Raw genomic sequence first — 17,141 nt, 5'->3', positions numbered from 1 at the left:
AACTGTGGCCGCAACCATCATTCTTCAGCATGCCGAGCTCTCTAAGCCTAAGCTTGACCCTGTCGGCGCAGTTCCAAATATAAGCCCCAATGGGCTGCATATCAGCATCGCCCCCAGGTCTGCCTGCGTTGGGGGTCTCAGCGCCCCTGTGATTCCGACGCAAGCCAGTCTCTGGACCTTCTCGTTTCGTTAAACCTTCTAAAATCAATGTTGTGTGTTATCAAAATCGGACCACCAGTTTTTTTTTTAACTTTTAGCAGAATTAACAGATGTGGACACTTTTTGCTGCAAAGTCGTTGTAAATCGTTCTCACAAATCCAAATCATGCATAGAATGAAAATCGTACCTCAAATGCCTTCGTAAATTACAAAATACGCAAAGCAAAAATATTCACAGTCGAATATCCCAGAAACAAGACGAGATATTTCAGACCTCAAACGAACTTTTTGATAGGGATTTTTGAGCACTATGCAGCAATTTGGAAAACGGACCTCAAACGAATATTTGGCAGCCCCAACAAATAAGGAGGTGACCAACTTTACGAACCTGTCAAAAGGAATTTTGCATACGATCTCGCTGGCACCTCAGCTCAAGCCATTTTTTCGATTTTCTCCCACTGTGCGATGTCGAAATTCCTTTGAACGTATATGGCTGTATAAGACGACTTTCTAATCCTGTAGTGTAGAAGAGAAGTTAAACGTCGACCTATCCTTCTTAAGTATTTGCCAGGACTTGGTGCAGTGTGTATGGTGAATTTACCTGGACTAAGGCCGCAACTATAGGGCCCAATTATATCATTGACTTTAGATTTTAGTCTTTTCTGCAGTATACTCGAGGGTATCTTGTATGAGATGGGGACGAGGCATACAGTGTCTTGTCTCTTTTGTTTTGTAAGGGACATTGCATGCTGAGGTTTCAATCATTGGGCATGCGTTCTTCTAGCCGGATCGCGCAGAGTAGATGATGCATCGCCCCATCAGCATGTCGCCTCCGTTCTTAAATAATACAGCTGGCAACCCATCGGCTTCTGCTGCCTTGTTGTTTTTCAGTCACTTGTACCTCAATCTGACTAGGCGGTATTCCTTCTATACCATCATTAGGGATTGGTTGTGCAGTATCCTCGTCGCCACCAGTATCGGACTCAAACAGCTGCGAAAATGTTCTTTCCATATCCCACCAGTTCCCAGATTTCTTTATTGTTTGTCCTGCTGGAGGATGTGCCTCTACCAAAGCCCTCAGTTTGATGTTTGATACTTTGGTAAATTTTCTGACCTCATTCTAACTCCTGTACATCTCAAGTCGCTCACACACACGCCTTTCCATTTCTCTCTTCATTCTTCGGAACGAACGTTTCTCCTCTCCCCTTTTCTCCTGATAACTCTCATTCACCTCATATAACGGAGCAATGGCAAGTCATTGCCCACTTTATTGAAATGCCGTGAAATCCGTACTTGGATACCAGAAGCCTCTCCAAAAGTGATGAAATGCTACTGATGCCAAGGATGTGGCAACGAGTCTCCAATTATTGCAAGATTGCTAAGTATGCCACATTCTTGGTTCAGTAGCATTTCATCATTTTTGTAGAGGCTTTTGGTATTCACGTACGGAATTCACGGCATTTTCAATAGAGTGGGCAATGGTTTTTCACTGCGCCATTATATCACCGGGATAAGGAGTGTTTTCACCATGATTCCGGTTTTTTCCACGGCTAAGACTGCAAATGAAAATTTTTGCAAATATGCCAATCAACATTCCATTAAGGACAAGGGCAAACTACTCACATATCAATGAGTGCTAACCGATTCAAGTTTATGCTCAATGATAAGGGGTCGCCTTTTCATAGACGAATCCGAACGGCAAGCCGCAGTGCGACAACTCTTTGGGGAGAAGTTTTTACATGGCTGCCATACCATTTTTTCTAAAAACATAGTACCTCACAAATGTCGTCAGCATTAGGAGGGAATAACTACCGCTGAAAATTGTATCTGATGTTATCCCCAGGATTTAAACTCAGGCCTTCAGCGTCACAGGCGTACATGCTAACATCTGCGCCACGGTGACCACCCGCCACGGCTAAGACAATCAGCCTCAGTCCACATTACCTCTTGGAGACTAAATTTTCCTACAGTCTGACCGAAAATATTCTCCCTTTCTATCATGGCTTTACAGTCTACTAGCACGATTTTAATGTCATGTGCGGGGCAGCATCCATATGGTCTCTCTTGGACCTTAAAATATATTCCAGGTCTGTTCGTCCTCTTCTTCTGTCGAGGCATGGACACAGATGAGACTGATATAAAAGAATTTGGACTGTATGCGGATTGTAAAAACCTCATATCTATCGGAGTTAATCTGAAGACAAAGTGTTTCCATGTCCGATTAAACACAATTCCACTGCCAAATTGTTGTCTTGTACCATGGTAGCTGGAGTACAGTAAGTCAGCCTTCGGTATTGTCGTTATGCTTCTGTCAATCCATTGCATTTGCGGAAGGGCGACGGCCTTGTACTGTAAGGAGTTAAGACATTGCAGGTGAAGATTTTCTGAATTGAATTTTCTGCGAGTGTGGGCTATTAGATCAGCGCCGCAACACCATGTGGGTTTTGGGGGATGGCATATGTATTCCTTGCAATTGCAAGCCGCTTATTTCAAACAGCTGATTTTCCTCCGTCTTAATTATAATAGAACAACAAGCATGCAAATGTAGCTCTTTTGAATATTCTCCACTGTTTCAAAGGCCTACATACAAAACTGACTCTCTGTTCATTGAGATACCAATATTCTAGCATTTGCTCACATTTAAAACATTCAAACACTTTTACACATCAAATTCACACAAACACACACACACACATACACTTAATATACTGATATTCCCACAGACCCAAACATGTATTATGCTTCCATTACTTTAGAGTAGAATCAATGAAAAACTCCTCACGAATAGAAAATGAGAAACGAAAACAAAAGCATTAAAACCTCCCAAAAAATTAAAATGAAAAACAAGAATTTCCTACAAATACGAAGATTTGTTTTTGTTATGTTTTCCTCGTAAATGCTTAAAGGCCGAAGCAAGCAGCAGCAGCATGCCGTGCTACAACATATGATTGACAGCCACCACCACCATTTCCACCAAAAAAAAACAAAAACAAAAAAAAAAATAAACCCTCTCCAAATCACCATCCAACCAACCGCCAAAGTACCTACTACCCCAACTATCTCCGCTCACGTTTTCTACCTGTGTTGATTTTCTTTCTTCTGTTTTTGAAGGGAACATTGTACTTGTAGCAGGTTCCCTCATTCTTCTTCCTCCCACCCCTACATAGAAGTTCGTTATTTAGACGTGCATAGAGAATACAAAGAAAACTAAAATCAGCTTTTCTTAGAGTTTTGTTGCCTTGTTTAACTTCCTCAGCCTACCACCCTCAACTACTACTACTACTACTGCTACTCTCTAACTATTTCTACTATTACTACTACTACTACTACTACTTTGTAATGATGTCTTACTACTTTTTTCCTTCCTCTGCTCCACACCAACACCACTTTATTTTCAAAAAATAAAAAAATAAATAAACTTTTCTACTATTTTAACTGCTACCTTTACTACTACTTTTACTAAAACTTTTAAAAACCTTTCAACCATAGCTGAGATACTATTTTATACGAACATATTCTTTTTGTGGATTTTTTCTTGTTCTCCCTCAACTCCCAACTTTCCCCTCATGATGATGATATTGTCCTGATATTGTAGTGTTTACCCCGCTGTGAGGGTTGTGGCATCTTTGATCGATGTTTTCAGTATCCGAGACGTGAGTTAGAACGCGACTGTGGCTGCCAATTCGCCCTGCTGCACAAGGTCGATGGGGTGGAGAGCTAGCAACCAGCGATTGCCGATGGCGGTGAGTCTATATCGCCATCGGAGGGCTATCGACGAGTCGAGAGTGTCGATAGTCAGGCCCTGGCGGCCAATTCTGCTGTCAGTAGCCATCAGGAAGCTGAGGCCGAGGGCCATGAGTGTGAGGGAGCCACTTCTGGGGCCGCCTCGGACAAAGAGGGCGAAGAAAATCGCCTGCTGGAGCGCCAATCCACTATGGTGCATCATGAGCATCACAAGAGCTTTCCGGCCATGAATGCAAGCCGAATGCCCAAGGGGGACTTTCACCATCAGCACTATCACCGTTTGCGCCAAAAGAAATTTGCCACACAGCGTAGCATCCTTAAGAATTCGCAGGATAATACAACAGCCACAACCACCACACCGAACGAAGACCAAGAGTTGCTAGAGGCCAAAAAACAAATGATCCTAAGAAAACGTCGCCTATTCAGTCACTATCGCCAATATGAGCAGTGGCGACGTCGCCAATTCAGCTATGATCCATGCTATATGCGTGCCCTGCCGCCACCCACTCCCATTTGTGGGGTGGACTATCCACTGCACTCGTCAAATCCGAATGCTTTTCGTCGTCGCCGCCAATATCGAAGGCAATTTTCATGTGCCGAACGTTCAAGGGAAGACTCTCGAGATAGTCGTGACTCATCTCATCGGGCCAAATGTCACAGCATGGCCGCCAGTGATACCATACACTCTGATTCGGGTACCTTTAATCACCTACACACGAATCACACATCCGAACGTCACAGTGTAAGTTGGAACATTTTCTTCAAAAGGCACCAAAAAACCAAACGTCTGCTGGTCAATGTTAATGTGGTCCTTGAAAAATATGCAAAAAAAAAAAACAAATGAAAACAAAATTGTCCAAAATCGTAGCACTCTCATTGTCGTTGTTCAATTCAAGTTGACAAAGTAAAAAAAAAAAACAAGCACAAAAACGCAAACAAACATACACATACACCACCACTTCCACCACTGTATCCAAGCACTTGGCTTTATATTCGAACTTGATTGTCTGCGAGATTTTAAGACATCAACAAGCACAGCCTTGTAATTATAAAAACCAACAACAAATAAGCATTTAGTGAAGGAAAAAACACACCAAAATTCTTTGAAAACAGTTGTAAAGCGATTTATTATGATCTTACGTTACGCATTGCATTAATCATCATTTGTTTGAATTGGTTTCAATTGCATAGCTGTGCCCTAAGCTCCTTTGAACGACCACACACAATTCTTGCTTCATTCGTTAAGCACCAGACAAGATACAAACACCGGAGAACATTTAAGCACCACATACACACACACACACACACAACACTCTCAAGCAGCACTCACAAAAATCCAAGTCACAAGCACTACACACCGACAATCATTCAAGCAATGCTATCATTCTCCCCACAAAATTAAATAATCATTCACAGCGCTCTCTCTCTCTCTCAGTCTCGCTAGTTCAGTCTCCACTCGCTCACTTGAAAATGCAGTTACCTACACCAACAAATTGTGATTTGTCCCCCTTGTTAATATATTTCTTCTTCTTTTTTGTTATTCGGTTATAATTTCAACCTCAACCTAAATGCCGGATATGTTGAGTTTGGCTTTCTAAAGACAATTTTTGTTTTTTTTTTTTTTGTTACTTGATTAAAAAAAAATTTAACTACTCTCATTTTGGAGTACAAATAATAGTAAAAGAAAAACATTTTTGGCTTTTTTTGCACCAATCTTCGCGCCACAACACCAAACAAATGCTTTCCTGTCTCCGTTCCCCACCCCCATTCCCCTCATATCTTGGACCTGTAAAAACACGTGTTCACTCACTCTATTAGTATATGCCATTTATACAAACACAACAAAGTTTCGACGCTCTTTACTCTGCCATTTCCCCCCCTTTCACGCAACCATCAACAACATCACCACAACTTCTCATTGTTCATCGTTGCTGTCTCTAAAAATTGAATGTTGGCTAATTTGTTTTTCTTATTTTTTTAATTTATTTTCTTTTAGGCCTTGTTTTGTGTTGATGTTCTATTCGGTGACAGTTGAACTTTTGTTTTGTGTGCTCATATTTGGTAAAAAGTTTTCCTTTCGCACAAAAACCAATTAAGTGAAAATGACAAAATGAAATGAAATTAAATGTGGGATTTAAACTCTTGCGGGTCTTTTGGCTTCAATCGCCTTTTGGCAACTTGTTAAGAGCCACCATTTAATCGCAGCATCAAACTTAAATGGCTCTTTAAAGCAATGTTTAATTGAGAGAAAATTTAAGTTTGAAGAAACTTTGAATTGCAAATAAATTTCTAAAACGTAAAAGTAAAAAGGCATTAAGTTTGGCAGGGCCAAACTTAAGATACTTACCACATTTCGACAAAATCCGATTTTGGAGGGAAAAACCACAGCTGAAAATTTTTTCTGATGGTCTCGCCAGGATTCGAACCCAGGCGTTTAGCATCATAGGCGGACATTCTAAACTCTGCGCTACAGTGGCCTCCGATCGGTATATATGGCAGCTATATCCAAATATGGTTTAATCTGAGCGTCATAGGCGGATATGCTAAACTCTGCGCTACGGTGGCCTCCTCCTTTTAAGTGCACAAGACGTTAAATCGGTAGATCGATCTATATGGGCAATATAGTCTATATTCGAACTTACCTACCAATGGTAAAAAAAATTGGTGAAAAGTTTCAGCTCATTATCTTAATTTTTAGGGACTGTAACGTGATTTTAATTGACGGACGGATATGGCTTGAACGTCTTAGAATTTTACGAGGGCCGCAAATCTATATCTCGATGTGTTACAAGCGAAATGATAAAATCAATATAACCCCGTTCTTCGATGGTGGTATAAAAAAACTAGTAACAAGTAAAAAGGCGTTAAGTTCGGCCGGGCCGAACTTTGAAAACCCACCACCTCGGGTATATATGTAAACCACTTTACGTCATAATCCAGTGAAAAATGCATAATTTATGCAAACATAGAGGCTATATCGAAATATGGTCCGCTTTGGACCAAATTCGGCACGGACATCGGAAAATAAATGCGCCTTTTATGGGCCCAAACCTTTAGTCGAGAGATCGGTCTATATGGCAGCAATATTCAAATCTGGACCGAGCTAAGCCAAATTGAACAAAGATGTCGAAGGCCCTAGCACAACTCATTGTTCCAAATTTCGCCGACATCAGACAATAAATGCCACTTTTATGGGCCCACCTTTAGTCGAGAGATCGGTCTATATGGCAGCTATATCCAAATCTTAACCGATCTGAGAAAAATTGCAGAAAAATGTGAAGGGGCCTAACACAACTCACAGTTCCAAATTTTTGCCTAAAAGGCAAAAATTTGCCTTTTATGGGCCTAAGACTTTAAATCGAAAGATCGGTCTATATGGCAGCTATATCCAAATCTGAACCGATCTGAGCCAAATTGAAGAGGGCTGTCGAAGGACCTAGCACAACACATTGTCACAAATTTCGGCGACATCGGACAGTAAATGCTCCTTTTATGGGCCCAAACCTTTAATCGAGAGATCGGTCTATATGGCAGCTATATCCAAATCTTAACCGATCTGAGAAAAATTGGAGAAAAATGTGGAGGGGTCTAACACAACTCACTGTCCCAAATTTCGGCGAAATTGGACAAAAACTTCGCCTTGTATGGGCATAAGACCTTAAATCAAGAGATCGGTCTATATGGCAGCTTTATCCAAATCTGAACCAATCTATGCTAAATTAAAGAGGGATATCGAAGGGCCTAACACAACTCACTGTCGCAAATTTCGGTGAAATCGGACTTTAAATGCGCCTTTTATGGGCCAAACACCTTAAATCGGGTGATCGGTCTATATGGCAGCTATATCCAAATCTGAACCGATATGAACCATTTGCAATCCCCAATGATCTACATCAACGCGAAGAATATGTACAAAATTTCAAGCAGATATCTTTATTCGTTCGAACGCTATAGTTATTTCATCAGACGGACAGACATGGCTAGTTCGACTTAGAACTTTATAGGGTCGCAGATAAATATTTCGAGGTATGGTATAATTTAATTAGTATATCCCTCATCCCATGGTGATGGGTATAAAAAGTATTTGTGGAAAATTTCGTGGAACTAGCCTTACTCGTTTGCAAGTAAGCATGATTTCGGCAAGCAAACGTATATAGCTAGAACGACTTCATTTAGTCTTACAATAGGAGAAAATCGAAAAAAACTGCTTCATGTAGTCTTACATCCCACAGTGGGAGAAAAACGAAAAAAAAACTGGTCACCTCGGTATTTCGAAAATTTATTGGGGCTGCCAAATCTTTATTTATGGCACAATTTTCAAATTTTTGTTGAATAGTGCTTGAAAGTTTCTTCTTTTCGAATTTCACAGATTGAAGTGTCCTAAACAAAACCAAAAATAGAATTTTGCACTCAATCTCGCTGACAACTCAGCTGTAACCATTTAAAATTTCAATGATATATCTCTACCCGTTCTCATACGGCATATTTTTTACTAGTTTTTTTTTCGATTTTCTCCCATTGTGCCTCGGTATCCCAAAATGCTGAGTACAACAACACCAAGTCAATATTTATGCTTCAAATATAAATTGTTTTCAAAGTCGAAGAAGAAGCTTTGGGGTCAGGCAAAAAGACCACCCAAGCGTATAAGTAATGTTAATATAAAAATAATAATAATTTTCATACGCCAACAGGTACCCCATATGAAGATGTCTTACTATGAAAGATTCACGATTTACTAAAACGTTTTTCAGTTCACAGATGAAAAAAATTTGTTTATGTATTACTTTTAAAATTAAAATAAAAGTAGAGAAATTACCCTGAGATCCAGGACATCATAGGCAACATTCCTGGCACGAAAAGCCATAACCGGCTTACCAATAAACTTGGTATCAACATTAATGCCGCTAGTTTGGGTTATGTTTTACTTCGCAGAGCCAGTCTCATACGTATAGAAACAAGTGAGAATGAATATTCTCCAACTCGTTTTTAACGCAATGAAAATTGGCATGGCTACAAAAGTGGTAGGCATACAACCTGTGAGACGGTGACCCGAGAATGTTTATTCTCTAACTCGTTTTTAACGCAATAAAGATTGACATGGCTACAAAAGTGGTAGGCATACAACCTGTGAGACGGTGACCCGAGAATGTTTATTCTCTAACTCCTTTTTAACGCAATAAAGATTGACATGGCTACAAAAGTGGTAGGCATACAACCTGTGAGACGGTGACCCGAGAATGTTTATTCTCTAACTCCTTTTTAACGCAATAAAGATTGACATGGCTACAAAAGTGGTAGGCATACAGCCTGTAAGACGAGAGATTTTTGTCTGGGTCACAGACAAAAATCCTCTCGTTTCTGCTATTAAAGCAGATTGCACGTAAAAGGTTCTATTGTAAGAGGGCAATCCTCTTTCTTTTTATTAAATAAAATCAAAAACTTCTACAAAAATCGTTAAATCATTAGAAGGTGGCATATGTGCGCCTTTTTTGTGACTTTCTATCTCTCTTTGGCCTCTCGAAGTCTTAAGATTTATCAAAATCTCAGTCCACAACTTAATTGCAAAATTTTTATTTACTTATTTTTTTCTTTACTGCCAAGTATGCATATATACATATGTTCCCGTCGTTGTTATAATCAGCATACGACCTCTTCAGTTATCTCATTAATCCGATTATCAAGGTTATTTCTAAAAATAATTTATTTAACACAGCAACAAAAAGAAAACTCAAAAATATCCATTTTTTTTTTTTTTGCTTTCATTTGATTTAGCCTTGTCCTTCGTAGATATGCTTCCAAAAGTTCATGCTAATATTTATTTACGATTTAATTGATTTTTATTTCGAATTTTTGCGTTATGCTGCCAATTGTAGTGAAAATTTCAACAGATTGCGATAGGATGACAGGCCAACTGTTATCGGCTATCATGTTAGGCAGCAAACACAAACAAGCAAGAAAAAAAAACCAATAACACCAACAACGACTCACAACAGCTTTTGTGAATGAATGCTTTCATTCAGGCATTTATTGTGTTTTTTTTTATATTTTTTGTTTGTTAATTTTTAAACGATAATAAAAAAGAAAAAATCGCCTTACATACCAACATACATACATATGTGTACATTTATTTGTTTCATTATGATTGCCTTGTGTTTCACAGACACTGAATTTATGATTGAAATGAAATTTGCAGAGAAAAAATAAACAAATTATTATCCTCCCAAGAGAAAAATGAAAACAATACGATACAAAAACTTTAAAGCTTTGCCAAAGGTCAACACAGTGGCAACACAGCGTCATAATGCACCCCAGTGTCATTGTTGTGTGCCTTTGTCAGCCTCTTGAAGGTGGAAGTTGTACTAAAATTATGTCCTCTATATATATTTTTGTTGTTTTTCTTGTTTTTTGTCTCTTTCTCCACCTCCCCCCAATGTGCCGCCTCTGGGTCTTCTTCATCTTCTTCTGCGTGTTGTTATTATTGTTTCTTTTGCAGTTCGATAGCAGCGATTGCGGAGCGCTCGCCTATCAGCCGTTACATTGTAGTCGTGTAAGCATCACCAATGTGTGTGTTTTTTTTTTCTCTCTCTCTCAATGTCAAACTCTCAACAATAACCGTTTTACTTGCCCTGTAAATACAACAAGTATGCGTGTGTATGTACAGTTATACTATTGGTGTGGTTCAGTAATGTAATGGGTAGAAATTAAAAGCATCTAATTTGCTTACAATGAACGCACACACACATGTATAAAGTCTCACAGCCCCACACTCTCGCTCTCTCTCTCTCTAACTCTCCTCATCATTCGGTTTGAGGAATAGGGAGAGCTGGGAAATGTTTGTTTGTTTGATTGTTTTGGTGTTGTAATGTCATTAACATATTGTTTGTTGTTGTTGTCTCTTAACTTTTCTAGCACTTCCATGTCTTTCAGGAGGAGCATTCAGCCTCCATCTCAGAACGTATAACACGTAGCCGCATCAATTCAGCGATATTTGTATCCTCCGAAGGGCGAGGATTCGATTCGATCGAATTCCTGCGACGTCATGGATCACAAAGTGTTTTATGCCGCAAAGCGAAAAGTGCAGAGAATATAACAGACAATGGCAGAAAGGTAAAACGATATTAAGAAAACAAAAACGGCCCCTTTTAGCCGTGCGTGGGTTGCTACTTATATTTACATACATATTTCGCAAGCGTTTCTTTCTTTTGCCTTAATATTTTCTGATTAAAAGCTTTGGAAGAACTCAAAGCACTGTTTCTTAATCAATTACTCGTAAATATAAGTAGAGACCCTCGTGGGTAGACCAGCTTCAGTTGTCACATACCTTGCCTGTATCCTGTAGCCCTCTTTTCCTATCCCTACCCAAAATTCACTCAATACTTCACTACGAAATCTTATTACAAAATATAACACCAAAATGATTATTTAAAATGCAAGAATCATCAAATTTACCACACGAAAAACAGAAGGGAGCAACAAAGAAACAGTATCCGCGGAAGAATATACGGAAAAAATTACCTGATGGCTGAAAAGTATATGGAAGGATTAACTGTTGCAGGGACAAACGGACTGATGATTGAAGGAATGAAGGACGAAAAACAGCAACACAGTTGGAATATAAGAATACGTTGAAAAACGTTTACATGGAAGGAGAATGAAGAAGATTAAGTCACAACAACGAAAACAACTAAAGAACATACTGGCAAAGACATATCTAACAATGGATTGACATAACTATAAAAAATAACGAACACAAGGAGAACGCATTGTTGGAAAAGTTACAATAGGCGAAAAATTTATGGACGGACAGACAAATGATATAACAGAAGACAAGCTAAAGCACAATCAACAGAAAGGCGCAGATGGTTAAGCGAACAAGTAAAAATATCCTATGTTCAGCCTTACCCAATCTTGGGAATCCACCACAAATTAACTTAGCTGCAAGGCATATATGTACTTTACCTGGCAAATTTCTGCCAAATCAAGCCAAAATTTAAGCTTCTAGGAGCCGTATAAGACTAATCGGAACAAGTAAAAGCGTGCTGTGTTCGGCCGGGCCGAATCTTAAATACCCTCCACCATTGATCGCATTTGTCAAGTTCTTTCCCGGTATCTCTTTTTAGACAAACAAAGGGTAAAAGAAAAAAACTGCTATGCTAATTGAATTGAGTGTTGGGGGCCACAGTAGAAATCTATGTGTAAAATTTCAGCCAAATCAAATAAGAATTGAGCCTTTTAGGGAATCAAGAAGTAAATTAGGGAGATCGGTTTATAGGGGATCTATAACAGGCTGAAGACCGATTCAGACCATATTTGACACGTATATTGAAGGTCATAGGAGAAGCCGTTGTACAAAATTTCAGCCAAATCGGATATTAATTATGCCCTCTTGAGGCTCAAGAAGTCAAGATCCCAGATCAGATTATATGGCAGCTATATCAAGTTATGGACAGATTTTAACCATATCTGGCACAATTGTTAGAAGTCATAACAAAACACGTCATGCAAAATTTCAGCCAAATCGGATAGGAATTGCGCCTTCTAAAGGCTCAAGAAGTCAAGACCCCAGATCGGTTTATATGACAGCTACGTCAGGTTATGGACCGATTGGAACCATAATTGGCACAGTTGTTGGGAACTATAACAAAACATATCATGCAATATTTCAGCCAAATCCAACAAGAATTGCGTCCTCTAGTGGCTCATGAAGTCGAGATCCCAGATCGGTTTATATGGCAGCTATATCAAAATATGGACCGATATGGCCCTTTTACAATCCCAACCGACCTACACTTATTAAAAGTATTTGTGCAAAATTTAAAGCGGATAGCTTTAGTCCTTCGAAAGTTAGCGTGCTTTCAACAGACAGACGGACGGACAGACGGACGGACGGACAGACGGACAGACGGACGGACAGACGGACGGACAGACGGACGGACAGACGGACGGACAGACGGACGGACAGACGGACGGACAGACGGACGGACAGACGGACGGACAGACGGACAGACGGAAAGACGCACAGACGGACGGACGGACGGACAGACGGACGGACAGGCGGACAGACAGACAAACGGACGGACAGACAGACGGACGGACAGAAGGATGGGCAGACCGACGTACGGACGGACAGATGGACGGACAGACGGACTGACCGTCGGATGGACGGACAGACGGACGGACTTGGCTAAATCGACTTAAAATATCATGACTATCAAGAATTTATGGGGTCTGAGACGAATATTTCGAGGAGTTACAAACAGAATGACGAAATTAGTATACCCCCATCCTATGGTGGAGGGGATAAAAATGGGGATAATAATTGCGGCTTCCAGGCGCTAAAGTAGCCAAATCAGGAGATCGGGTTGTATGGGTGCAAGGGGGCTATATCCAATACTGAACCGATATGGCGCATTTAAAGTACCCAACGACTTTCAGAATCTGAGCAACATTTCTAATGGATAACTTTTTTTCGTTCTACCGCTATCATTTGGAAGCCATTTGGAGTCCACCGTAGCGCAGAGGTTAGCATGTTCGCTTATGACGCTGAACGCCTGGGTTCGAATCCTGGCGAGACCATCAGATAAAATTTTCAGCGGTGGTTTTCCCCTTCTAATGCTGGGAACATTTGTGAGGTACTATGCCATGTAAAACTTCTCTCCAAAGAGGTGTCGCACTGCGGCACACCGTTCGGACTCGGCTATAAAAAGGAGGCCCCTTATCATTGAGCTCAAAACTTGAATCGGACTGCACTCTTTGATATGTGAGAAGTTTCCCCCTGTTCCTTAGTGGAATGTTCATTAGCAAAATTTGTTGTAATTTTGCTATCATGTTTTCAGGGACGCTACAAATGTGACAGATAGGGGCCGCAAACGACGCCATTGCTTTTGGCATTTCTCTTCAGTAAGGTTTGCCATTTCATGATGGAAAGATATACGAGCCAACAACAAGTCGAAATTATTAAATAAAACTCAATCTGAGTTTTAGACTTTCATTCATTTATTTGTTCCTAATACAAAAATATTTTAATAAAAAAAGGAAAAAGGCATTAAATTCGGCCGGGCCGAACTTTAGATACCCACCACATCGGGTATATATGTAAATCCACTTTCGTCACAATCCGCTGAAAATTGGATAACTTATCCAACCAAATTCGGCGCGGACATTGAGTGGTCTAATATATATGTGACTATTCAATTTTGTAGAACAAAATATTGGTCTTTTTGGCAGATATAACCAATTATAAACCGATCTGAGCCATATTAAGGTCGGATATCGTGAAGCTCAGAAAAACTCACTGTTTCAAATTTCAGCGAAATCGGGTAAAAAAAAGGTTTAATGGGCTTCAGTCCCCTTATCAGCAGATCGGTCTATATGGCAACTATATCTAAAGATAGTCCGATCTGAACTATATTTAGGTCGGGTGTCAGGAGGCTAAAAATAACTCACTTTTTCAAATTTCAGCGAAATCGGGTAATAAAAAAAGCTTTAATGGGCTTCAGTCCCCTTATCGGCAGATCGGTCTATATGACAGCTATATTTAAAGATAGTCCGATCTGAACCATATTTAGGTCGGGTGTCAGGAGGCTTAAAACTGCGCACTATTTCAAATTTCAACGAAATCGGATAAAAATTAAAGCTTTTATGGCCTTCAGACCCTTTATCGGGAGATCGGTCTATATGGGAGCTAAATCTAAATAAAGTCCGATCTGAACCATATTTGGGTCAGATGTTGGGAGGCTTTAAATAACCCACTGTTTAAAATTTCAGCGAAATCGGGTAATCGGTAATAAAAAAAGCTTTTATGGTCTTCAGACCCTCTATCGGGAGATCGGTCTATATGGTAGCTATATCTAAATATAGTCCAATCTGAACCATATCTAGGTCAGTTGTCGGGAAGCCTTCATCTACTCACTGTTTTAAATTTCAGCAAAATCGGATGAATAATAACGTTTTCATGGGCATTAGACCCTTTATCGGAAAATCGGTCTACATAGCAGCTATATCCAAATATGGTTCGATTTGGCCCAATCAAGAACTTAACCAGCGTGCATCAAAAGACGCATCTGTGCCAAATTTCAGCTCAATATCTCAATTTATGAAGGCTCTAGAGTGATTATTACAGACGGACGGACAGACACAAGGATATCTTTAAACCGTCTTAGAATTTTACGACGATCCGAAATATATATGTAGGGTCCGAAATTGATATTTCGATGTGTTGCAAACGGGATGACTAAATGAATATATCCCCTATCCTACGGTGGTGGTTATAATTACGTAATGTTGTTTAAATAAATAATGCATTAGAAATGATTGAAGTCTATAGCTGATCAATAACATGTTTAAAAATATATTTGGACGATAAAGTTTTTCGAACGTTCAGCTGATCCCTAGAAAGGGTGAAGGAACTAAATTACCCTGCAAATAACCAATCAATTGAAATATGCCCCTCACTTTTAATCGTAGACTCGTAGAAAAAAAGCCTTAATAGTTGTTGGAAGCTAATTTGGCATTTCGATTAGAACGTCGGAGTTGCTCTATCCACTAGTTTGTAGTGATTTTGCTGTAGATTTCTCCAAGGCATTTAATAAGGAACGATAAAGGTATTGATATGTAATCCACTACTGTTCAAAGATTCTCCCGCCAGCTGCAACATCGAGAAATTCTAGGCCAATGTCTAGAAACCCATAAACCATACTCCCCTTCGCTCCTTAGATCCCTAACTTTCCTCGAAACAGCGGATTGCATATCCCCTCTGGGTTGGTTACAAATATTATTTAAATTTAAAGCTTTAATTTTTTTTGATGTATTTCTTTAAAGTAACAAGTCTCTTCAGCTCATACCAAATATTTTTTTCTCTCTCTATTAACTTCTTATCATGTGACTATTACAGAAAAGTTTTGTCGAAAATCGCCAATGGCACACCGATGACAACAGCGGCCAAGATGCTCAAAATGAAAATGCCATCGAACTGCAAGAATGCTCAAGAAGTGTTGAAAATCATCCCATAGTAGCGCTCAAAACGAACGTTGAAAAACTATTGGCCGCCACCAGTGTGCTCAACCATTCGGCGACAGTGACCACCTCGAATAAGGTGGTGGGCAGCATCTCCATAGAGACACCGCCCTCTCACATCAGGGAGGAACAGCAGAAAGCAGTGGCTATACCGCCACCACCAGCGCCGCCTTTAAGTTCTGCCAATACAGCATCATTCAATTCAGCTTCCCACGACTCAGCCGATACAGTTGAAGAATTGGTTTCAATACCCATAGATCCGGTAACCGTTGTGCCAATAGCACCCACACCGGCACCCACAGTTGTTGCCACATCATCGATTATCGCTCCAGCGCCGGCACTTGTGCCAGCGATAGCACCCGCTGCCGTTCTTGTGCCAGCGCTGGCACCTGCCCATCCCCTGGTGACCGCTCTCGCACCTGCACCAGCCCCTACGCCCATCTCAAGTGTGGTAGTTAGTCGGCCTCGTGGCCTGGTGCGTCAACGTTCTTCAACAGCATCGCCGGTACTCTCATCCGCTCATAGTAGCCCCAAGGCATTAAAACTGAAGTGTATAACACCGAAAATTAGCAACTTACCCATGGTTTCGGTATCGGGGCCATCACCCTCCGATGAAAAGCCCCCGCCCAGTGATTGTTTGTAACAAATGGTAGCCGAAACATTTATTTAAAATTCACCCAATCCGCCAAAGATCACTAACGACAAGAACAACAACAACATCATGAACATCAAGTGACCTAAACAAAAATGGAATTGGGAACACATCGGACGGGCAGTGAAACCAGTAAAAAGGGAGGTATTTTTTGAAATCAACTTTTTTTCTTAAGAACCAAAAAACCCAAGTCATTTTTAGTGGTAGATATTTTTTATATATTTATATGTGTATATTGATGTCATCTGAATCTATTTATATATACACAATTTATGACAAAAAAAAATAATAATTTTAATAATACCTAAGTATCTTTTAATAGTCGATAGGAAAAATGTAGATGTCATTTTTGTACGAAATTAGACTACATACATACATGTGTAAAGTTTTTCATAGTAAACTGTTTTTTTGTACATGGGCAAATCTATTAATTCTTGCTGAGGAGGATATCTTCTTGACTAGAATCTTCACAAAAATCAATGTCTGGTGGCAATTGTTATTAAATATGGCCTGCCATCTATATTTCAACTGTCTCAACATTATTTCAACTAATTTGTATTTAAAACTTTCCG

The 17,141-nt window shown here is 39.9% G+C and overlaps 1 protein-coding gene across 6 annotated transcripts in view; it reads left to right on the top strand.

Moving 5' to 3' along the window:
* Positions 1–16,732, top strand: part of LOC106091952 (uncharacterized) — a 214,696-nt gene extending 197,964 nt beyond the window's left edge. For 4 of the 6 annotated variants that reach the window (XM_059369271.1, XM_059369273.1, XM_059369270.1 and 1 more), the window contains exons 8-10: positions 10,396–10,449; positions 10,830–11,009; positions 15,796–16,732. In XM_059369271.1, coding sequence (XP_059225254.1) covers positions 10,396–10,449; positions 10,830–11,009; positions 15,796–16,560 — 999 coding nt within the window. In that variant the 3' untranslated portion in view covers positions 16,561–16,732. Of the gene's footprint in view, positions 1–10,395; positions 10,450–10,811; positions 11,010–15,795 lie in introns of all 6 variants that reach the window. The other 2 variants (XM_059369275.1, XM_059369274.1) reach the window with 2 other exon arrangements.
* The last annotated feature ends 409 nt before the right edge of the window (positions 16,733–17,141 follow it).

Source organism: Stomoxys calcitrans, chromosome 5 (genome assembly GCF_963082655.1).
Source record: "Stomoxys calcitrans chromosome 5, idStoCalc2.1, whole genome shotgun sequence".
NCBI classification, from domain to species: domain Eukaryota; kingdom Metazoa; phylum Arthropoda; class Insecta; order Diptera; family Muscidae; genus Stomoxys; species Stomoxys calcitrans.
The sequence above is the reverse complement of the archived record's forward strand: the minus strand, read 5'-3'. Positions and strand labels throughout refer to the sequence as shown.